General features: G+C 41.9%; 3 protein-coding genes across 4 annotated transcripts; 2 read left to right on the top strand and 1 right to left on the bottom strand.

Moving 5' to 3' along the window:
- Nucleotides 1-222: 222 nt before the first annotated feature.
- Nucleotides 223-2,086, bottom strand: spdya (speedy/RINGO cell cycle regulator family member A; the record flags this gene model as incomplete). The annotated part of the gene is made up of 6 exons (XM_079751998.1): nt 223-284; nt 483-864; nt 1,044-1,215; nt 1,338-1,423; nt 1,529-1,587; nt 1,834-2,086. The coding sequence occupies 6 exons, from the start codon at nt 2,084-2,086 to the stop codon at nt 223-225; spliced, it is 1,014 nt and encodes a 337-aa protein (XP_079608124.1).
- Nucleotides 2,087-3,077: 991 nt separating this feature from the next.
- Nucleotides 3,078-7,670, top strand: LOC307086579 (G-protein coupled receptor family C group 6 member A-like). 2 transcript variants are annotated; one of them, XM_079751832.1, is made up of 7 exons: nt 3,078-3,294; nt 3,906-4,194; nt 4,290-5,144; nt 5,265-5,474; nt 5,587-5,704; nt 5,782-6,423; nt 6,609-6,841. In XM_079751832.1, the coding sequence occupies exons 1-7, from the start codon at nt 3,101-3,103 to the stop codon at nt 6,701-6,703; spliced, it is 2,403 nt and encodes an 800-aa protein (XP_079607958.1). In that variant the 5' UTR covers nt 3,078-3,100; the 3' UTR covers nt 6,704-6,841. The 2 variants fall into 2 exon arrangements, with proteins under 2 accessions (XP_079607958.1, XP_079607957.1); XM_079751831.1 differs by having other exon boundaries at nt 5,782-7,670.
- A 592-nt stretch (nt 7,671-8,262) lies between these two features.
- Nucleotides 8,263-11,601, top strand: pcare1 (photoreceptor cilium actin regulator 1; the record flags this gene model as incomplete). The annotated part of the gene is made up of 1 exon (XM_079752296.1): nt 8,263-11,601. One exon carries the CDS (start codon nt 8,263-8,265, stop codon nt 11,599-11,601), a length of 3,339 nt encoding a protein of 1,112 aa, XP_079608422.1.
- Between the last annotated feature and the right edge of the window lie 11,982 nt (nt 11,602-23,583).

Here is a 23,583-nt window from a genome sequence, read left to right as displayed (position 1 = left end):
ATAGATATTAGAGAATATAATATTATTCAACTTATTATTCCTTCATAAACACACATCAAGGAAGTGTTTACAAATAAAAGTAGCTATCAAATTGCTTTGACTGAGCGGTTATTTAGCTGTGAACGAAACTCGACGTTCCTGATGATGGCCTATTCATGAGTAACCCTGGGGAATCCCAGACAAGAATAACACATGTAACCCTAAACCAAACAGAGTTGTGCTTTACTCTTCGTTGATCCAGTCCATGGAGGCATCATGAGTAGACCCACAGCCAGAATCATGCCCTTAGAAAAAAATATATCCAAAAGTCATTAGTCTGGTCAAGTTTTAGTTAAAACCAGGTCAAATCTATTTTCTTTATGAAGAGCTGTGTGTATGTAAACCATGATCAACTGCGGGGCACCCCGTTTGAGATGTCGATCTCCTACGCACACTTCTTACTCAGTTTTTCTTTGCAAGTGTTTTCATGGTTGGATCCTTACTGGGAGGAACCTCAGTGAGTCTGCAGGCCGAGCGCTGGGCCTGGGCGTGGCTTCTGGCCTTGCGGGCCTTCCCCTTGGGTGGCCTGGCCTTGGGCGGCTTGGCCTTGGGCGGCGTGGCCTCCACCTCCAGCCAGAGCGTAGAGTCAAGGCTGGGGGTCGTAGCGGAGGAGCACACGGAGGAGGACGAGGAGGAGGAGGAGAAGAGGACCAGGCTTCGACAGCGTTTTGCCCCGTGCCCACATAGGGTGCATGGAGCAGGAGCCGCAGAGGGTCCCCGGGGCAGGCACACCTGATCTCGCTGGCCGTTATGCCGCCGGGCACCACTGTGGTGCTCCGCCCTCTCTCGTTGCCACAACAAGTGGGATGGCATGATGGCCATCACCTTGGAGTGGGGGGAATGACAGAGGGAAGCTCTCGTAATACTGGAATATATTAGATGAAAATCTCAGGTAACAATGGGTACTCTGAAATGAAAACTCTGAAATACAGAACTCCCTTCAACTGGGTTGGTTTTCTTTTAGCTGATACATTTAAATGACACATTTACTTTGGCATGCCTACCTCCTCGCAGCAGCGCTTGCTCACGACACCTCTGTATTCCATGCGAGCCCAGAGTTTGTCGCGCTGCTTGAGGAAGTGTGGGAAGTGCTTCCTCCAGCTACTGCCCAGTGCCCAGGGAAATATCTCATACTTGTTCTCCTCCTCATCCTCCTCCATGGTGTTGGCAAGGTAACTGTTATGTAAGCATCTTAGTTCAGCCTCTGCTATATCGTCCAAAATCTTTGGAAAAAAAAGAGCTATCCTGATGCTGGAAAAACATCTAATGTAATAACTTGATCAACAGGTCGAACTTACAGAGCAATGAAAAAGTTTGTTCTGTTGTGTTCACTGATGCTGAAGTGAGCCCGTTTGAAGTAGATAAAGGTCATGGCAAGGAGATACTAGTGAGCCAGAAGCAGGGGCAAAAATACCGTTAAAATTTGTAGATTGTGACCCCAATACAGTTTTAGAAGGAGTTTATCAAGAGTCAAGAGTTTGGCAAGTACCTTGTCTGTGACTTTACAGCAACAGTCCCTCCACAGAAAGTCTTGAATGAGGACATCATCTGCAACCAAACACATTCATTTGTGATTAGGTCTACCACGAGATGAACATTTTAAATGGATCATGTTGTAAATCTATGAACCTACATTATGGACATTTGCCAAAACAGCTGTGATTGAGTAAACATTATTTCGTTATCCACGATGGGTTAAGAATCCAGGACACAAAGGTATGACGACCAAAATAAACAGGGAATTTAGGGGATTGAAAAAGAACACTGATTCTTTGTAGTAGAAAAGCCATTCACCAAAAATTCTAAAGAAAGCGTTCATCTCCTCTCGCTGTACAACAAGCGTCGGCCCCGAGATAACTTTGGCACGATACAACTCATGTTGACTCTGACTTGGCTGGCTCTTGCCTGCTGGACCCTGGGCATCTTGTTCATTGGGTCTTTTAAGACGGAGACTTCTCTTGATCTGCAGGGAATATGCATTGTTGGGCTTGGTGCGTACGGTTACCGAGGGCGGGGTCTGGCACCATCTCAGCGTGTGTTTCTTCATGCCGCCTCCGTTTGGATCGGTTGTGGTAAAAAAAAAAAAAAAAAAAAAAAAAGTTGTGCCCTTTACCACGGAGGATTGTTTTGGCCTGGGAGGAGATAAGGGAGACATCAAATTGAACCTGTTCACCAAGAAGTTGAACTGAATGGGTGTCATTCAAAGTGAGTTAGTCACACGCTTATGATTTCTGCAGAAGAGATTATCTCAAACAATAGGTCGCTGTTTGTTTTTCCGTCACCTGTCACCCAGCTGTCTGCCCTGTCAGCTAGTCGGCTAGCTGACGTCAAGTAAGACATTGTAAAGCACACATGACAAACAAAGGCATTTGCTAATCGATTTAATTTAGATACAGTACAATCCCTTTTCATTATATATGCCTTGAGTGGTCTTCTAAGCCTACATGTTAACTTCTGCGTTCTGGGCCACACGGCTAATTTAACCACTGGGCAAAGCATCGGAGCAGTTACTGGATATCAAATTTACGTTCTTACCTCTGCTCTGAGGGTTTATAATGAACACTGTGTTCTATGGCTCCAGGGAGGGGGTTTAAATACGGCTAGGTATAGCCCAAGTAGAGACCATTGACAAGTGCGGTTCCCTATTTTAGCAGTGTTTGGTAACTGCATCACCTGCATCAACATGCATCTACTAACGTCTGGTCCTCGTGCGTCTGTGTATGTGTGCGTGCGTCTCTCTTGCCTTCTCTCGCGCGCGCGCGTTCTCTCTCTCTCTCTCTCTCTCTCTCTCTCTCTCTCTCAATAAATGCTATTAATGGTCATTTTGGTACGATGAAAAAACAAAATATATATTTTTCTGTGAAACGTTTTAAAGTGCATTTCAATTCAACATTAAATGATTTGTCTTTTGTCTTTCAGCCAACAGGGAGATTTTTTTTTCAAGCAATTTCCCTTTCAGAGAAATGTGGGTGTGGAAAGAAAGGTTTAAAATGCTGAACCTCTCAGGTTTCACCATTTCCTCTTTGTCCCACATTGTGAAAGCATCACTCTTAACTGTACAATGTTACTGCAGGTCAATTTGCTCATACTAATTTGGACTCTTTTAATGGGCCAGGTGTCATGCTGTGATTACTCTGAGTCTATGTGTGGTGCCAGAGGTCCAGGGGACATCATCATTGGAGTATTAAATGCCTGCCACTCTAAGGTGCAGAACCTGGAAGGGCGAATTCAAGCAGAGAGATTCAACTGTACAGGGTAAGCCTTCAAACAAGTTTTTGTTTATTTCATAGTCTTTATTTCCTTTATTTCAAATAAAGTTGATTACAGATGCAAAATCAGACAGATGGGTGTTAACCGTCTCACATGCAGTTCATATAAAAATAGTTCATAAGAAAATGGAGTTGGTTGTTCTTTGCCATGATTGGTATAGGCAGCTATAAGGCAAATGCTGCACCGTTTAGGATGAAAGCAAGTCAATGTCATTTAAATTATATCCTAGAATACAGCCTTGGAAAAACAAATAAACTAAGTGTGGAATATTACGTCGCCCTGTATTATGTATTATATTTATTTATATTTCATATTATTAAGGTTTTGAATAAATCACTGATGCTATTTTTACATGTATATGTTCATACTGCCCTTAATTATTACAGCCATGCTTGCATTTATATGCTTAGTTTGATTGTTTTAGAGGCATATTTAAGGGTTGAATGCAAAGCGTTTGCGATTATAAACTGTGATATGATCGAAACAAGATGAGATTACATAGCATCATGCTATCATCAATACTACTGATAACAGCTGGGAGAAAGGCGAAACGTAAACATTTCTAATTTGAACGCATTCTGCATTTTCTCATTCAGGTTTGACATGGAATCATTTGTGGAGACCTTAGCTGTCATTCACACGATCGACACAATCAATGACTCTGGCTTCCTTCCTGGCCTCCGTCTTGGCTATTTGGTCTGTGATACATGCTCAGACGCCAGCAAAGGAATCCAAGATGCCATCCATATGTTGGCCATCAACCAAACCAAGCCTTTCGGATGTGACTTGATAGAGCGACCATTAGTTAAAGCAATCATTGGGGCACGTTATTCAGAGGTATCAACTGCTGTGGCCAGACTTCTGGGTCTGTATATGGTTCCCCAGGTGAGCATTAAGAACTAGCATAGCATCTTCTCTCAATTCAATATGTTTTCGATTGTCACAAATATAACCACAAAGTGTTTTGGATTATTTTGAAGATAAGTGCCACGTCATCTGCAAACACTCTGGATGATACGTTACGATATCCGTCCTTTTTGCGCACCATACCTAGTGATGTGCATCAGACCCACGCCCTGGCCCAGCTCATGGCCTATTTTAAGTGGAACTGGGTGGGTGTCGTATCCGGTGATGATGACTACGGGAGAGCCGCTCTACACGACTTCTTAAAATATGCCGGAGATGCGAATGTTTGTGCTGCCTTCAATGAGGTCATACCGCATTACCTGGACCACCCTGAGAGCATGCGACGGATTAACGAGGTTGCTACTCACATCCAGTCCTCCGACGCGCGAGTGGTTCTGCTCATCCTGAAGGGGCAGCTGGTGGAGCAGCTTTTTAGGGTGATGATCAGCAAGGGGATCTCCAGGACCTGGATTGCCAGTGATTCCTGGTCCCAGCATAAAGCGGTGGCTGAAATGACTGGGATCAATACGATAGGAGACGTCTTTGGCATTCGGTTCATCACAGGACCCAACCCAGGGTACGAGCATTTCCTCACCAACCTTTCGCCTGGCCCGGGGGCTGTGAATAGGTTCATCGAGGAGTACAAGGATCTGAGGTTTGAATGTACTCCAGAGGCTAGACAACACCAGGATTGCCTCAAAGATAGACCTGCAGGCCAGTGTCCCTTACCTGACTCTCTGAAGCTGAAATCGAAACTTGCTTGTGTGCTACCAGACCCTCAAAAAGCAAATGATGACTTCCTGGCTCAGGCTCCTGATCAGACGTATGCTCATAGATTGGCTACATGGTCAATAGCGTTTGCTCTGCGATCACTCCTCCAATGCAACACAACTACATGCACCGGAGAGCGGGACTTTAAACCAGGCAACGTAGGTATTTTTTAATGCTAATTTGGTAATGGGAAGACTGACATAGTGCAGGTTTAATCTTGTAACCTGAACATACATGTGTTATCAACATTTCATCAAACACATGTCTTTTGGTTTCAGCTTCTCCTTGAAATTAAGAAAGTAAATTTCACCCTTGACAAGAGGCAGTTTTATTTTGATAAATCTAGCCTTGCAACTGGCTATGAATTAATCAACTGGGTGAAAAGACAAAAAAAGAGGCATTTTGAAGTTATTGGAGGGTACAATGTGACGAAACGCACTCTGGGTATTGAAGAGAAGATCATCGAATGGCATACTCCAAACAAAACTGTAAGACTGGCTACAACACACTGGAGTGACTTTACATAGATAAAGTTTTTTTCTTTCTTTAATTCTTGCAATGTTTGTAATATTTGTATATTTTTTGTTTTTATTTTTTCAGATCCCTGAGTCAAAATGTTCACAGTCTTGTCCACCTGGAACATTTAAAAAAATCTCCATGATATTCTGTTGCTTCAACTGTAGTGAATGTGGAGAGGGATCCTTCACCAATGATTCTGGTGAGAATATTTTTGTGCATTTATTCTTATGAAAAATACAACCATACAAAATACTAAAATAACATTTTTCTTTACAGATCTTCCCAACTGTCTAAAATGTCCTGGGGAAACTTGGTCCTTGAGGGGTGCGAAAAAATGTTATCGAAGAACTGAAAGTTTCTTAAAATGGGACGATCCCTTTGCTATTTCCTTGCTTGTTGTCACAGGGATAGGACTTCTTTTGCTATTTTCCATATTTGTCATCTTCCTGAATAAGCGTAGGAGTGTCATTTTCAAAGTGGCAGGTGGAGAAATTGTCTTTGCTATGATGGCTGGGCTAGCAGTTAGCTTCGGTGCAGTGGTCTTGTTTGTTAGCAAGCCTACAGATGAGATTTGTAAATCCCGCCAAACTGTGTATGGCCTTGGTTTTACACTGTCCGTCTCTTGCATTTTAGTCAAGGCCTTTCGCACCTTTCTTGCATTCCTCTTTGACATGAACCAGCAACATATTCTGAACAAACTATATAAACCGGTTGTCATTGTGGTGTCTGGCACTGGAATTCAAGGCCTTATTTGTGCTTTCTGGTTGATCTTTGATGCCCCTAAAGTTGACCGAGAAATCTCAAGGCAAAGCATGAAGATTGTGTTGCAGTGCAATGAAGGATCCAACTGGGGATTTGGAATCATGCTCTCTTATATTGCGCTACTCGCCAGCATCTGTTTCCTCCTTGCCCTCAAAGGTAGGAAGGTTCCACAGCGCTTCAATGAAACCGGTTACATCATTTTCAGTATGATCATCTATCTATTTGTATGGGTCTGTTTTATCCCCATTTATGTGACCAAAATTCAACAGCGCCCTGCAGTGCAGGCCTCTGCCATTGTTGTCTCTAACTTTGGAATTATTTTCTGTCATTTTTTCCCAAAGTGCTACATGATGCTATGCAAGAAAAAGCACGACACAGACAGACAGTCATATTTAAAAACTGTACACAACTATTCAATCAGCACAATAAGCAATGAACTGGCGTACACCCCTGACTCTGGGCACGGATCTGATGTAGAAAATTCATTTGAGAAGTCATTTGATATAACAGATGCTGGGGCAAGCACCCCAAACTCTTCCAGGGCCTCTGCGATGACAATCAAGGCGGAGTCCCATAACACTGGCATTTCATCATCAAATCAAATAAGGCAACGGCTGCGAGCAAAGTCCCTTTGAATATTACTCAGAAACTGACTATTCCATCTCATTAATCTGAGAATTCAACTAAAACTACATGTACTTTTCTATTTACTGCTTGGCATTAGCAGTGTCAGTAACAACCAAAATCGTTTTACTGCATGGTAAACAGAAAACATACACAGGAAAAAAACATATAGGGTTAACATATTCCTCCTCAGTCATCCTCAATCTTTAAAACTTAAACACATAGTATTATCAATTCTGTCTATAAGTTAACTGTAAAATACCTTTAAGATACTGCTGAGGATTGTATTAATCAACAGCCAGTAAATATGTTTTACCTTCATCCTGTTATTAACCCCACTCCCTGCCAAAAAACTCTATCCCTCCACTACTCTTGAGGAGTTGTGTTTTATGATGAATTAAGGAGAAATAATAGTGGGAGATCAGGCAGGATTAACAGGCAGAAGGGCAGAATTTAAGTAGCAATGGAAGGTGGTTGTTCTGGGTATCCTTCGTAAGCCCACAAATAAAGTGTTGAACATTGCAACTCTATTGTCTATTTGGGACATCAGACTGTAAACTGTTCACTGGTCAATAAACAACCTAATTTCATTGTGGTGGGTTTTCTTTGTCATTGTAGCATAGCAAAACAACTAAATGTGGCATGGCAATCTGTTTTAACAGCTTTTCATTGTAACTTCATAAATAAACAACATAATCATATGTGTAGCACTAAAAAATGTTAAAAAAAAAATATATATGTTAACAATACATTTGAACCAATGTATTAGGTGGTACACATCTGGCTCCTCAACATAGTGGTTTTGTGTTTTATGTTTTATGTTACACTTACAAAATCAACACATTAAAATGACTGCTATCCTAAAAACCTGTTTTTGTGCCCTGTGCCTATAGATAGTGACGTGCAGCCAGTCCTCATTACCTAAATGGGCTTATAGTCTTAGAGGTAGGTGAGTTGCACGCTTTAACGGGACATATGTGCACAGCGAGGGGTTAAGTAAAAGCCTCCCTAATCCTTTTAGCTGCGTGTGCTCAGTCAGGCACAAACAGATTCTCGGTGTTTCGGTACATGCTATATTGAAATATTAAAGGAATGAAAGACAAGTGATGACGAATAATATATGGATTTGCTTTCCTCATCTATGGATTCTCAGCAGAGACATTGAAGACAGCGTTACCAGTTTATTTTCTTTGGGGGACAAGCTTATATAACGCAGAGAGCATGGAAGGCTGAACAACCGAAGCCATCTGAAGATGACAGACCCAGCAGGTGGCTAAGGACCTTGTCAATTGTTTTGGGCTGCTCACAGCATGTTTTACCCTGCTGTATTGTGACCCTACCGTGAGAGAACCAGAGCCTTTGGTGCATACAATGGGCTGTTCTCCATCAAAAGGTAAAGCCTTTGGGACTTATGGCTCCTTCAGGAGGGGTAGAGCATTGCTACCCGGGACAGAGGATGCTAGTCCTCGAGACTTCCAGTGTGCAGAGACCAGAGGTTTGTCCGTATCAGCAGATGGAGAAACAAAAGAGCGAAAACCAGCCAACGGCCCAGCCCAGTCATCGCAGAGGGAGCCTCCGTTCTCGCCGCAGAAAAGGAAAACTTGTTTGTCGGATCCGCCTCAAGAAGTGGTCCATTTGGATATTTCAGGAAGTCAAGCAACAAGTAACACTCCGGCGGCGAAGGGGAAACAGAAGTCCGTGGAGAAAGATACGACAGACAAAAGGTTGGCCAAGAAACCAAAGAAAACTAGCACAGGTGTTAAACCTGTTAAAAAGGAGAAAGTGAAAAAAGTTATTCTCTCAGAGCAGAAGGTAGACTTCCCAGAACCTCTGGTGAAGGCTCACCAGGCTGCTTATGGTTTTTTAAACCCAAGTATAACTAAGTATGACATTCTACTGGGACTCTTGGAACAGGCCACACAGACCCAGGTGTCTGTGCAGCCTATGGCCGCCTTCATGCTCATGCGTTATGAGGAATTAAATCGTGGCTTGGAAGCAATGGCTTACGAAGGAGAAAAACTCCTGAAGGAAAACGGTGAGCATCTGGCTTGGCCATGTCCAACGAAAAAACCCTCATCTTCATCTCCTGTGAAGCCAGGCTCTGCCGACGTTGACCCCCCACCAGATTTGCTGCAGCAGCTGCTCCAGTACACCACACAGAGGATGCAGAATGTGTGCCAGACTGTTCAGGGAATTGGGGATTCCGCTTTGGAGGAGGCCGTGGAGTACTTTGCATCGCTCTCTGAGCTTTTAGAAGAGAAACTGCATTTCAAGCGTGCAACGGATGCTAGGCTAATGCAACTTCTCACACGGATTGAAACAGCCTCACTGCGTAAGCCTGGACCAGAAGATTCGGCTCTCTTTAGCGAGGACAGTGGTATTGGGGCCGAGAGCGAATCCCTGGCTGGATCTGAAAGGCAGCTTAGGAGATATAGCTGTGAATCAACCGAAGCAAATAGAACTACTAGTAGCAGTCCCATTGGGTGCAACACAACTATTAGGAACTGGCGTTCGAGTCGAAGGCTTGCAGGTAAAAACAGCTTGAGTGGGTCCCTCACGTCCATAGATTCTACGTGTACAATAATGGCCAAGGAACTAAATGACACAGAGTCAATCCTGGGTTCGTTCTCGTTGGACTATGGTGAGGAAGATGACATTGATGGGGTCGGGGTTGAAGATGTTGATGACAGGGATATGGTGGTTAGAAGGCGAGCTAATTCATCTCCTATAGACCCATCACAACGACCTCGACGTCTCGCACCAAAGCGCATTGAAAACCCGCGTAATGTGGAGATTACTTTAAAAATGAAAGACGCCATCAGTGGCCGTATTCAATTTGTTCCATCACAACATGCAATTTCCAAAACTAAGGTAACAGGAAGCCCAAAACATAGTGGAGAACAGTGGAGGGAGGACGATGAGGAGCGATCTTGTAAGAGACCACAAACTGCCGCTTCTGTTCGGAGGGCAGCAGTACAAAAGAGCCAAGTGTCCAAACAGCGACGCTCTCAGTCTGCAGAGTCTCTGAGGAGCAGGGGGGAAGACCAAACTCTACTTGAGTTAGAGAGAACCCAAAAAGTTCTCAATCAAAGGATAGAGAGAATGAGCAAGGGCAAGTCAGGATCAAACACCAGAACGGTTCCATCCCAAAAAAATCTAGGAACCTCTCCAGCACAGTCTCCAGCAGCAAGTCGTAAACAAGCTCCATCAGCCAAGAACAACAATGTTCAGCCTGCTAAAGAAAAGGCACACTTGATAACGCAGCCCTGCAACCAACAGGAGACGGGCTGTGTGGACGAGGATGATGAAAAACCAGCCGTCAAAACATCCAAGGGTCCGATAAAAGCTACTCCACCACCAAGCCCTCCGTCATCACCACAAACTTCATCCGGATTATCCAGAGGGCGGAATTCTGTCAAAAAACTGATCGATACATTCAGTAAAGGCAGGGAGCAATATGAGGAAACCCGCATTTTAGGGCCTCTCAAAGGTGTCAGAAAGTGTGGCGTTCCTGTCATGCCAGGCTTAGGTAATATTGAGGCTGTTCTCAGTACTGGAATCACAAGCTGTCGAGATAAATCAACATTGAATGATAAAACGGATGATTTAGATCTTGACAGTCTTCCACCACCTCCACTAGAGGTATTAAATGACAATTCCTTTGAGGGGGCTAACCGTTTTGCTACAAGTTCATCAGGTAATGGATCAACAAAAAAATTGAACTCACCTGTTGCTAAGAGAGCTATTGTATCACGGTTAAGGGCCTCAGTTCAGTCAGTCACAGTGCTGCCATGTAAAGGGAATCTGCCACAACTCTCCAGGGTCCCGCTGGTGATGAGACCTGACCCACATGACACGGTTACGAAGATGGAGCCAGAGAAAGCCGTGGCTGCCTCCACTCAAAATCAAGCTAAAAAGATCATTCATCTGCAGGAATCTTCCGAAACGCATTCTGAGGTCTCGTCAATAGCTAATTGTCATTCAGGGCCATTTCTCAGCAAAGCAGCAGCCTCACTAGGAGAACAAAATGATAAAAGACAACCAGATCCGGAGTTCAAAAGTGTGCCTCAAACCATAGTTAGCAACAGCCAGCCATCTGTAACCACACCTTTGTCCAGGGTGCGAATGCTACCGTCAACACCTTCGGTTCCTAGCACCGTGCAGCAACGACTCACTAGTCCCTGCGGTTCTAGAAAGCAGCCTATCCCACCCTCTTCAAGCAGCCCCCCGGTCAGCCGGAAGCTTCCCACTCCACCGCCCGTTCACAGGAGACTCCCAAGCCCACCTGTTACACGGCGAAATGTTCCAAACGCGGCCTCCTCGTTTCCTTTCAAGGCACCGTCTCCACCAGCCTCGCCGCAGGTTCAGAGATGGTCGAGGGCGAGCAGCAGCTGCAGCAGTAGCGACTCTTCTACGTCTCGGCTGACGGGCAACGCTCGCTCTGTGTTTGCACTCGCTTCCCCATCTCTGTTTGAGGCCCAGACTTACTCAGTGCCTCAACCTCCCCAAGCATGGACCTCTGCTGGGGGTTCCCTTCATCCGCGCCCTTGGGGAAGCCATGCACGATGTCCTGTAGCTCTCCGAGGACCGCGGCCTTTTATCCGACGCTGCCATTCAGAGCGAAGGACAAGTCTGCCATCTCGCTCAGCTGTCAGCTTCTCCATGGCCCAGAGCTGTGGGAGCGAGCCATACTTAAATACACAGGGGTGAGTGATCCATTGCCGTCTTTGCCCCGTATTGCATAAATGTTCTCATATTCTCAATGTCATTGTCCCAAAATGTCAATATTTGTTTGTCTTGGTGGGATGAATGAGTAAACTGAAGGAGAACTGAGAACATGCATCCATTCATTGATTTCTGATCTCAAAATGGTCAAAAAAAGAAACCTAAACACAAATTGAGTTAGTTTAATAATTCAATAAATAACTATATTTCACAAAACACTATTAGTAGCAGTATGTTGTCCTAAAAGCTAATTCATCATGTGTAGACATTCCTATTTTTTGTATATTCCTCAACAAATTCTACAAATTGATTCTGCTCCACACTAAACCCTAACAGACCACAGTCAACAGAACACACAGTTAGGATTTGTCTTGTGTACCTTAGGTAAGGTTGAAAGATTAACAACGCTTTATTCAGGTTAACTTCAGCACTTACTTATTCTACCCAACGTGGATACCAGCAGCATGTGTATGAAAACCGCAAAAGGTCAACAGTCACGTGTTGACTTGGAATCCTATCCCCTGTTTAATTTGGCTGATTAAAGGTAAAAACAACATAATCACATAATTCATTTAGAATTGCCTGCCTATTCGGATAACAGCTGACTTTAATTTTCCATATTCCTTTTGTTCCTTGTTTGTCAACTTTCCAACTTCTGCATCTTTTTTATGATTTATGATTTGTTTCCCTCAATTAAATCCCTTTGAGTTTCCGTTTTTTAGTTGTTCTTCACCCCCAGAATGATCTGAATCTGTAGTAATCGTTCTGTACATGTAGTTGTTGGTCTCCTGGGAGGGATTATGTCTTCCATCTCAGGATGAAAGTAACCAACCGTGGTTGTGTTTCTCTCACTGGCTAATCTCTGTGACGCATTTAGCCTGAGTCTAACTGGCATGGCCCTACCTGGCCCTATTCTCTAATCTACCGTAACCATGTCCCTTCCCTTTTCTCTCATAGGCTGGGGGATGACCCTCCCAGGGAGGATGAATTGTGGAGGAGCCAATCAGATCTGCGAACTACCTCACACTCTCTTTCTCACCCTGATCTATGCATTGTGGGTCAGTCCTTACATCGAGTGTGAAGGGGCTGGTAACGACCAAGTGGGATTAGGGATTAGCAGGCCTCTCAAAGGATTTCTTGTTGTTTTGAAGAAAGTTATCCCTTTTGTTTTTTTTTCTCTTAACCTTACTTTAAATGTTTTTTTGAAACGTTATTGTATGATTTTATACAATGTGTGTTTAAGTGCATCTGTGTGTCTTTGTGTGAATATATACACAGAAAACACATACGGTACAATACAGTACATACTGTATATATTTCACGTTATGAAAACATTCAATACATGGCCTTTTGTTTTTCTAAATATGGCTAGGTTAAACTCACTGCGTATTTGGAGGGTCACACATTTCTTCAAGGTTCAAGGTTGATTTCATCGGCTGAATAGTAAGTACAGTAGTAAACGGCCAATAGTTTTGCAGTCATCTGATTTACATATGTCCTATTATTACGAGATTTCTGAAAATCTCTACATTTACATTTAATAATGTGGTTTGTGTTCAGTGTACATGTTTTGTTATCTCATTTATTAAATGCTTATTTGAACCAACCGTTAATCAGATGCCTTTTGTACAAAAATGTTTGAATTGATCAAGTAGAGCCTGTGAATATTTTGGATATCTTAATGAATATTTCTGTCTTTATTGGTCTACTAATACAATGTGCTAATGCATTATTTGAATGAGAAATTATTTGTCATAATTTGTTGAATATAAAGACCATTTTGTTTCAGGTAGTTTTCCCACGTACCTACACAATTTAAAGGTAGTGCCTGGAAGTTATTTTAATTGAGATCAGGCGGTGTTATCATTTGATCATCCCAGATATAGTAGAGTTTGTTTAAAGTAAGTCTTTCCTGTGAATATAATAATTTATATTAACCATAATGTGTATAAACCACACAAGCTTGGGTTAAATGAACCTTCTTCCTGGGAAATACCAAACATACCAGATACAGCAGACCTAGAATCACGAAGGAAAGTTTTGTTTTGTTTTCATTCCGCTATACCTGATTAACTTATTTTTTCTTCCTTCTTGGAATAGAGTAATACTTTCTTAGAGGTGACATCATAGGAGGAACACAGTGGTCAATTATAAAACTAAGCATGAGTCTGCCATTTTTCTGTACCTACACTGGGCTGCACCACCATGCGGAAGTTCAAACATAGCCTAAGTAAGGCATAAGTAACAACTTAACTCTAAGATTATGATTTGCTTGTTTATCTAATTATTGAGTTGGCTCCACCAACACAAATAGTAACACACAGTAACACACATTGCCAAACACAAACATTTCCCTTAACACAAGATTTCTACTTTGTGTAGGCCTACACAGATTTCCCCTGCACATGGGATTACCGGTCTGTTCAGTTCACTTAGTAGAAACAAAGAAAGTGGGACGAAAGTGAAACCAAGGTTAAACAATAACATAATAAGATTTATCAGAAGGGTTGGCTTGAAAAAGGAATTAAATGTTAACTTAAATGCAAGAAAGTTGACAGGCCTAAAGAGCGCCTTGCATAGCATGAGACAAGGAAAATAAACACACTCCTTCCTCATTCACTGAAATGAGCATTGCTACGGTGGACCGGTTCGACCGGTGCTTCAGAGCTCATCTACTTATGATTCACTGACCAGATGTTTCTATCAATAGAAAATTACATTGAATGGGACTGTTTACAGTGATTTGATTTGTGCATCTTATCATCATGAATAAGCAGGTAGGGTTTTGTAGAGGCGTCTTAGTCAACAATGCATTCATACTGGAGAGTGTGGTTGGGTTACCCACAACCGCTCAGCTGGTAGACGGAAACTTTAACCACTCGACTAGACCTGCCTTAATTGTACTTGGGTCTTTTTCTCTTCATCCACAATTTCAGTCACAGACATGACTGAAATTGCACTTGATATCTTGGCTTGAAAGACCACCATGCTATTTTAATAATCACTGATCATCTAATAAGGAGATTATTCAAGGATGCCAGTCAGCTAAAGACTCAAAGGAATTGGTCCCATTTGACTTATCACCAATAAAACTGACGTCATTTTGATTAAGGTAAACATGTTAAGCTGTTTTAATCATCGGTTACGTATAAATATGATTAGCTTTATATTTAAGTTGTTTTTACTAATTGTGTCTGTGGTCAACTACATTTAACTGCAGGCATCACAAAGTATTGAGTCAGTGCCTATATATATATATATATATATATATATATATATATATATATATATATAATACTACCCGCCACCTAGGTGACTTTAACTTGGCTCCTCCATACAAGGACGCAGGGGGTTGTGTTGAAGCTGGTTTAGTAAGGTTTGTAGATTATTATAGCCTGTGCTCCATGCAGGATATATCTTCTGGAATGTCTGTGTGGAGGTGGCTGGAATTGCCGGTGCACATTGATTGCACAATGTGCAACAAGTGTGCAGCTTCACCCAGCCCCAGAGTCCAATCAGTCATACTCAAGCCAGGTAAACAAACCATAAGCCACACACACTCCCACAATATATATTATCATTATTTTTTTAAACATCAGAAAATGTTCTTCAATCCTTAAAACGTGTACGTATTTACTTGTAAATACGTTTAAGTGTGCATACTTGGATAACTGTAGTTAATCTCTTGCGTTGTAGTTATGGATGAACGCCACTAAAGGGTGCTATTTTTCCTATTCACATCGTTCACCTCTTTTGCGGGACCATATACTTCATATCTATCGACAGGTATCGTTTCTATATAATTTGACATTTTGGGGGAATTAAAACCTTCTTCTCACATAGGCTACTAATATGATCTGTAATTTTTATTTATTTTTATGATTGGCTCAAGTTCTTGCTCAGTTTCAATACATATTGGACAAATAATGCAATGATGCAAATGCCAGTGTCAGATTTGTATTAACCATTTATCCATATAATAGTTTTTGACCGTATTTTGTGTGGTTAACATTGCTTAAAACCTAGTAAACATATATGATATCCTGGTAATAACGTGTGTGTCACTTTTCCCATTCATACAAACTTTACTATAACTTGTCTATTGTCGGTCATATTTCTATGGATGGGGTTCAGACCAAGGACCGGAAGGTATTTATATGTATATATATATATATATATATATATATATATATATATATATATATATATATATATATATTAAACAATATTACCATCTCGAAAAGAGAGTGAGCGAGGTCCTGACCCGGACAAGATTAAGAAGTGACCTGAGACAAAGGAATATTCTTAGCTGACGTATACAGATGCGCTTGGCCGCTTATCCAGTCAATCTTCCGAAGCAATTTCAAGGAGCTGGCCCAGACAGACTTTTATAAAACTTTTCTCGAGGCTGATAGCATTTGTCATGAAAGGTCACCGTGATCCCAGGAAATCAAGGGGAGAAAGAAAGATGTTGATCTCACCAAACCTTGCCGGGGTTACAGTTCAGATCAAAGATCTGCCACTCCAAAGTACAAAAAGAATGAAAGAAAATACTTATTTCTTCAGATATATTTCTTCATCAAAACAATTGTGCGCCTACAAAGGCTAGGCCAGGTGGCCGTGATAGTATGTTACTAAGCTGCGAAAGCAAAAATATCCTTTAAATGTTTGAAAACAAGGTGCTTCAACAAGGCGTCTTCATAACATAAGAAAATCCTCATAACATACTTTACCAGTAAAAAACACTTAACCTTGACCACTAAAAAAGCCCAAATTGTGTGCTTGTATGCCCCTTTTCTCTCTGGCCTTGCAGTGTTTATTAAGATGAACACAATTGTCTCCTCAGATAAACGTGTCTTATTGAATCTCACTGATCCACTATCACAATATCACCAATCGTTGATATGGCCAGAGGGTTTTTTTGACCAGGAAATTTGATCAGTCAATATTGCTTTCCTCTAACGTCTTGACCGGCTCCAGTAGTTTTCTAGGGTTTCGCTGAAGGGCTTGTACATCGAGAAGTGCTACTGCAATGGTGGAGCATCACCAAACAGGGAGGCATGAGAATGCCAATATGCCCTAAAGTGTGACACTGTAGTGTCACTGCAGTGGTCTCTACATATCTGTCAGGACTTTGTGTGTGTTACTTCCCCGTGATGTGTCAGGACCTTGTGTGTGTAACTTCCCCGTGATGTGTCAGGACCTTATGTCTCTCCGTTCCTTTTGGTTCAAATGAACCTGGGCCCAGGCACTTCAAGTTACAGAGTATACAACATATTGAGGATGCTTTTCAAGAGTCTATCTTAAAGTCTCAGCTGGAATCATGATGAACTCTTGGTGTTAAATGTGTGACATACTGATTTATTTTAACCTAAACTTGTTAAATTGTGCATTATGTACACAATTACTATGGTGTAACGGCATGTTTTCATTTCAATGTACAGTGCACTAATTTGCTCATGGACGCATTGATAAAAATGCTTGTCATATTGCTATGTGGTATTTTTTGTTGCATATAGGCTTTTAACATGAAGAAGCAATGAGTGAGACTCTGACTAAACACATTGTCACCAAGCCATTGGGCTCAAAAATGAATGTATTTTCAATTTTTGAGGAGATTCTCTTAGGATTCCAGTTATTATCTTGTGTTCAGGTCCAAAGACTATTTCAAAATGTTCCCGACCAACGGCTCATATTTACTGGAGGCTTCATGGCTGGCCTGGGGGGGGGGGGTACATGACCGAGTACCTGCGATTAGTTCCCTGTTATCAGGTTCCGCGTGTGTACACAGGGCCGGTTGGGACATGACAGTTCCCCTAGATAACACTATCTGATAGAACGTTCTGTGGTTCCAATGGCCCCGGAACCTGAAGCTGAGCCCAGATCACCAGGGGCTCCCCGCTGGAGCGTTGGTCTGAAATGCATCCAGATGTTCTGGCTTGGCTCGGTGGCCTTTCCTCTGCCCGGAGAAAACAATGGATAGTGAGAGAATAAACTGAGGAAGTAGAACATATTTACTACTATTTTGTTGTCATTCAAAGCTTTGCTTGCTAATTTCATCATTTAATAAGTCCAGATCAGGGTAAGCATTATTGTCATGGCACTTGACAAAAATGGAATCCAAAATTATGAAGTATTTTCGGAGATTAATATAATTTTTAGGATCCATACTGCATTAAGCCTAATGCTAAATACTAACATTGTAAAGATGTCCATCTATCAATCTGTCTGGCTGTATGTATGAGGATGAGGTATGAGGATGTATATAGGATTTAATGGTCTTATCGGTTGAGGATGTTCAACTCTTCAGACGCGTAATTGAGTATGCATTCATTTTGTAATGACTGAAAGACCAAACTGTAATTTCTGTGAGTTTTTATGTTGGAGAAGGCCTACAAAACTAGACTTTGTCTTATTTAGTTTTCTGATATAACTAACAGAGGCTACTAAAAGTCATTAAGTTGTTTTGGTATTATGCTCCATTTGCTGATTTCATAATCAGCACGTTCTGTTTAATCTGCTTTGGTTTCGGGGGCAAACTTCAAACAGGCTATTTATCAACGTGTTTGGTCTGCAAATTGGCTGCCTCTGCTGTTGTTATCTCAACTGCCTTTAAAAGGCATGCTTGCCTTTTATCTATGGCAATAATACAATTCATATTGTATTTATTCTAGGGAATCTGAGGGTGTCGTGTTTCTGCTGACTGACTAAGAACCACATGAAAGCTGATGCCCCCGAAGGCCAACATTCCTGTTAAATGAACTGCCTATCAGATGTTCCTAAGCTCGTGGTCCTTTTATCTGAAACAGTCAGCGGAAAAAAATAAATAAATAAAAAGGACCTTTATTTACACTTTTGATATTCTATATGTATTACCCAAGGACTTTTGTCATTCAAACTCAGATTGCTTTGGTGTCTAATTGTGTTTATACTATCTTTGTGCTATGTTCGTAATACTGTGTCTTCCTTGATTGTAATGGATGTTTTTATCTCTTGTCTATAAATATATATATATATATATATATATATATATATACATATAAACAATCCACTCAATGGAAATCATTTTACAATTCACCACATAAATGTCCGTAGCCCACTTTCCCCCGACGACATGAGATCTGCATACTAAACAGAAGTGTTATCAACACTAGGGAAGCAAGTTTTAATGAAAATGATTAGTGATATAATTGATGGCTGTTGGAGATGGCAAGACACCAATGGCAGCGACTTATTGAATGTGTGACGTGTATTTGCTCTGCTCTTTTCTATGCAGAGCTACCCAGAAAAATGCATTTGCATATAGATAGCAGCGGTGAGATCCTCTAAAGAGAGATTTGTTTGATTACTAAAATAAATGTGTGTGTGTGTGTGTTTGTGTAGGTGTGTGTGTGTGTGTGTGTGTGTGTATGTGTGTGTGTGTGGAGTAAGGTTAGATTGAACATTAATGTGAACAACCGACTGTTGTCAGATTTCGATCACTTTGCCTAACACATATAATAGATGAGTTGAAGTGAGTTATAGGGTATGGCTACAAAAGTAAATAAGACACACTCCCTGGTCAACACATTGACTACAAAACAGGCTTTTTAGCACGTCATATGGGTTCAACTTTATCTGTGTAGGAACTGCTTTGTGAAGAAGGTGTAGAAAATGCTAAAACAGTGATATGGCCACCCAGAATTCGTGTCATTGATCTGTTGAAGTCAAAAGAAAATATACCTTTCTTCGCCAATCCTGCCAACACAATTATGTGACTCATGATAATTTCCCCCCTTTGTACACAGGGTGGCACTGTACACAAAGGCATCTTCTTTCTTCTCGTTGGTCCCTTTCCCTCATGTTATGGATTTGATTCCCTGGCGTGGTATCGTTGATCATACCTTTGGTTTTCTCGCGTCTTGTCTGCACAGGTCCCAATACTATACTAGGTCGATGAGCTGAGCCCTCGGGTCGCTATATACTCCACCCTTTCAGTCAATCGCTCCGGCGGAGCGTGGCTGGTATCGAGGCGCAGGCGCTGGTAGAGCTCTGTGTGTCACCTCCTCCTACGCTTGCGTCGCCGCGGTCTTTGTGAAAGGTCAGGTAAACAGCGACGACATTGGACCACTCACTCAAATGTCAGGAGGTCCCGAGGGTCGGTGTGACTGACGCGGCACCTTATCTGCTGGGATAACTCTAACCACTGTTTGGGGATGTGGCAAGAGTCATCCAAGGTATGTATAGGGGCGGCTGGGGCGGTGCGGGTAGTAGCCTACTACAGTGGAGGTATGGGCGCGGTAGTCATCATCACACTAGGTGGGCTTTTGAGAACCGGTACAAGGATTAAAAAGGTCTAGTATAGCTTTTTATTTAAATAATAGCAAAAGCTAATTATGACTATGCTGACGTAATAAATGCAATATGAGTCGTGTCCTGGCGAAACAACTGAAGGCCTCTGGCCAACACCCTCAAAGCTAGAGCACACTATTAAAATGCAAGCTCACGCTCACTCTGCTGGTTACCTGCTGATACTGCTGTCGTCTGGACCCACCCACACCCCCTCTGATGGCTGTGTTCCATCGTATCTCCCCGGGGAGGAAAGTGATAGTGGTGGTGTCAATGGCGGTGGTTGTACCTAATGGACGACTACCAACTCCATCTCGTCCCCCCGTTCAAGTGATCGCTCTTTGTAGACAGAGCAGGCACTCACTGACTGCATCGCGCGGTAGGTATCCTCACTTTTACCACACACATGTCCACATCTCTGTCAAGGGTGTCTGGAATAGCACCCTAATCGTGTTATTTGCTCATTGGTTATTGGACCTCTCCCCAAAACAAACATGGTTTGATGAATGATTCGGGGAAATGAACACCAGTTTGGCCTTATAGCACTAATATTGTACCCTGGAAATCCAGAGTTCTCGCGAGAGCATAATTTGAATTTGCTCAGCGAGTCACTCTGGGGAATGAGTAATTCTGATTCCCCTGGATCCGAACATTAACCAATCACATTGGTGTATCAGATATAGGCGGGCCAAAAGCGAGCTAAACAGATGACGACAATGCAGATGACCACCAGTTGTTTGGAACAGCTTTGGCTGCTACAATAAGAAAAGAGTTAGACTTGGCTTTTCCTCTAAAAGAGAAACAATATCTCTTCAAAGCTTTCCTTTGCATGAAGGACGTTGTTGCTGTTTTAACGACTGAATACGACAATAGTCTAATCTATCAGTTAGCTCCGCTGGCAGCTTAGCGTATGGGTCTCTGGTTACGTGACCCCTTGTAGTTTTCTGATTGGTCGTAGTGTTGTCCAATTGCGGGAAGTGATATTTCAAATACATGCTTGGTGCCGACACCTCGAGTTGGGCCATTTCATTACTCGTTGCCAGACCCTACAGCTTTCTAGATGTTGGTCTGGATTTCCAGGCTACTAATATTGCAAAATAACAATAAAATATCTAAATTGACGTTATCTTTTAAGACACATATGATTCCAACACTTTTGCTTGCTCTAGTAATGAAGATAACATATTATAGTAAGGCCCCGTTTACACGAAGGGAAAACACAGATATTTCCACGCAGTTTGGCCTCTCATTTACATGAAAAACCAGTTTTTATCACAGAAAAACGATTATTTCTAAAAGCTCTGGCCAAAGTGGAAGTGGAGATTTCTAATAACGCTGGTTATGTGTTGTCGTGTCAACTGGGAGAAACTGGGTTTTAGGTTCTCAAGCAACACATTAAGCGCCAGAAAATGCTTAAGGTTTGAGGTTTGAGCGCCCGCTGTCTGTCCACACGAACGAACCTCGCGCCATATAGGGGGATTATTTGTTTATCAACACGGCGAATGCGGGCGCAGAATGATCGCAAAAAGAACAATTGTTTTTCCGGTTGCCATGGTTATCTCTGTTTGGTTAATTTGCAGTTGCGGTGTTAATTAGCGATGTTGTCAGCTTACTGTTACGTAATCAGAAAACGCGGTTATATGCTATAGACCATATAGTATCTAGTATAAAGGCTGGGACGAATTTCGAGTTATAAATATGTACACTTTGGGCCCTATTTTAATGGTCTGAAGTGCAAGTGAGAAGCGCCAAGCACAAGTAGCTTTGTGGGCGGTTCTATGGCGATGTCGCTAGTTTACCGGCGCAAAAATGACTCTTGCGCCGCATTCATTCATTCTTTTAAACACTCACTCGCGGTAAAACAATGTTTTCTCACGATCAAATACTCATCAATCCTAAAAGTTATGGGCTTGTACACGATGTCTGTGTCAAGAAAATATGTGTTTGCTGTACGGTGTTTGCAGATGCATTGATTTAAAAGTACAAATTATTACCGCTGTATCAGCTGTTCTTTCCCAAATAATTTACCAAGAATCTGTGGCTAGGTAGATGAGAGAAGCAAAGTGTATGCGCGAGGTGCACAAGCAACATTATGCATGCGCCCTTTAAATAGCATCTGAACATCGCGCCACTGACTTTAAACCAGGTATTTCCTGGTTTGTGGCGCAAGTGGTTTCTGAAACTGCAAAATAGCACCAGGGAACGTTTGCGCCAGAACACGCCTCCTCCTTTCGCCGAACCGCCCCTTGGGGCGCAAGATCATTCCCTAATTTACCGACGCGTGGCGCAGGAGGGAAAAGAACGCTCTGCGCCAGTTGCAAACTAGCAACGACACATGCGCCGGTGATTAAGTCAATTGCGCCGGATTGATGTAAATGACAACTTTTTTGAAAACGATGTTGTGTGCACAATGTTATTTTTGAAAACAGAGGGGGGGGGAATATTTGTTTCGCTAAATACCCTGCTATGTATAAACATGGCCTAAAACTGGCAACCCTTTTCTTCTTCCAGTCACAGGGAAGCAATCATCCTTCCGATATCCAACCTGGTTCCAATGACATAAACTGTTGAATGAACAACATAAGTGGGCCGGTAAACGGTGGAGCTAAAGCAATCTATAATTAGCATTACAATATTGATTACTTTATCCTCCAGTCAGTCAATCAAATCTGCCAGCTGTCCAAAAACTTTGGGGGCCATAATGATCCTAATGGAGATGAATGTGGACGTATAGGTCTCCAAGGGAGCAGCTTCACCTCTCTCAGGCATCGAAGATGGACTACCTTCTTCTACATTTAGGATTCAGGTTGCAAACACACATGCACACGCACACACACACATGCGCGCTCATGCACGTGCACACACATGCACGGTTTAGCTGGCTTCTTCCTTCCTATTTGCTTCTAAGAATTGAAAGTACGTCACTGTTTATTTTTCAATCAATTGACATTGCATGCATTCAATTGATCACGACCCACAGTGTCATGTTTTAAATAACAAGCACACTATACATATTTTATATAAACAGTAGCACAAATCCATTAATGGCATTGGTGTTTTAGAACTTGCTCTATCGCACTGATGCCGTCTTGATTCATTGTTCATTGCTTGCTGTTAAGGCATTATTATGACTCAATCGATATCAAAATCTAATATAGAATTACAAAGTATTGACCCTCTGGTTCTTTGTCAGAAATAATAATATAATGCAAACCATCATTTAGGTCAGAGGATAATTGGCTTCCATGATTGTGGTTTAGAAAATATTGCGGCAGAGCAGCGCTATTTTTCTGTGTCTAGCGTTGTGCTTGAGCTCTGTGAGGTGGAGCACAATAGAGTTTATAAAACGATTTAACTCTTAATACAAATATTGTACTAGTAATAATTGAGTTAATTTGTCTAGATCTCCTAAAAATGTCAGATAATTCTAAGGTATTTTCAGCTTTGGTTTGAAGTGGCCTTAGGCCACTTCAAACCAAAAAAAAAAAGGCTACTTCAGAAATACATATAATATATATATAAAGCTGAAAGCTGGTGTGAAGTTGTTATTTATGGGAAAATGATTTTATTTTGGATATATATATATATATATATATATATATATATATACAATCATATCGTATCTATTATTTTTTCTTC

The sequence above is a fragment of the Pollachius pollachius genome (assembly GCF_949987615.1).
Source record: "Pollachius pollachius genome assembly, chromosome: 15".
Classification (NCBI taxonomy): Eukaryota; Metazoa; Chordata; class Actinopteri; order Gadiformes; family Gadidae; genus Pollachius; species Pollachius pollachius.
Note: the sequence above shows the minus strand (reverse complement) of the source record. Positions and strands in the feature narration are given on the sequence as shown.

Coding starts and splice junctions, on each gene's coding strand:
- LOC307086579 (XM_079751831.1), top strand. CDS start 3,101: ATGTTACTGCAGGTCAATTTGCTCATACTAATTTGGACTCTTTTAATG. Junction 5,145..5,264: donor GGGACTTTAAACCAGGCAAC/GTAGGTATTTTT, acceptor TTTTGGTTTCAG/CTTCTCCTTGAAATTAAGAA. Junction 5,705..5,781: donor ATCCTTCACCAATGATTCTG/GTGAGAATATTT, acceptor TTTTCTTTACAG/ATCTTCCCAACTGTCTAAAA.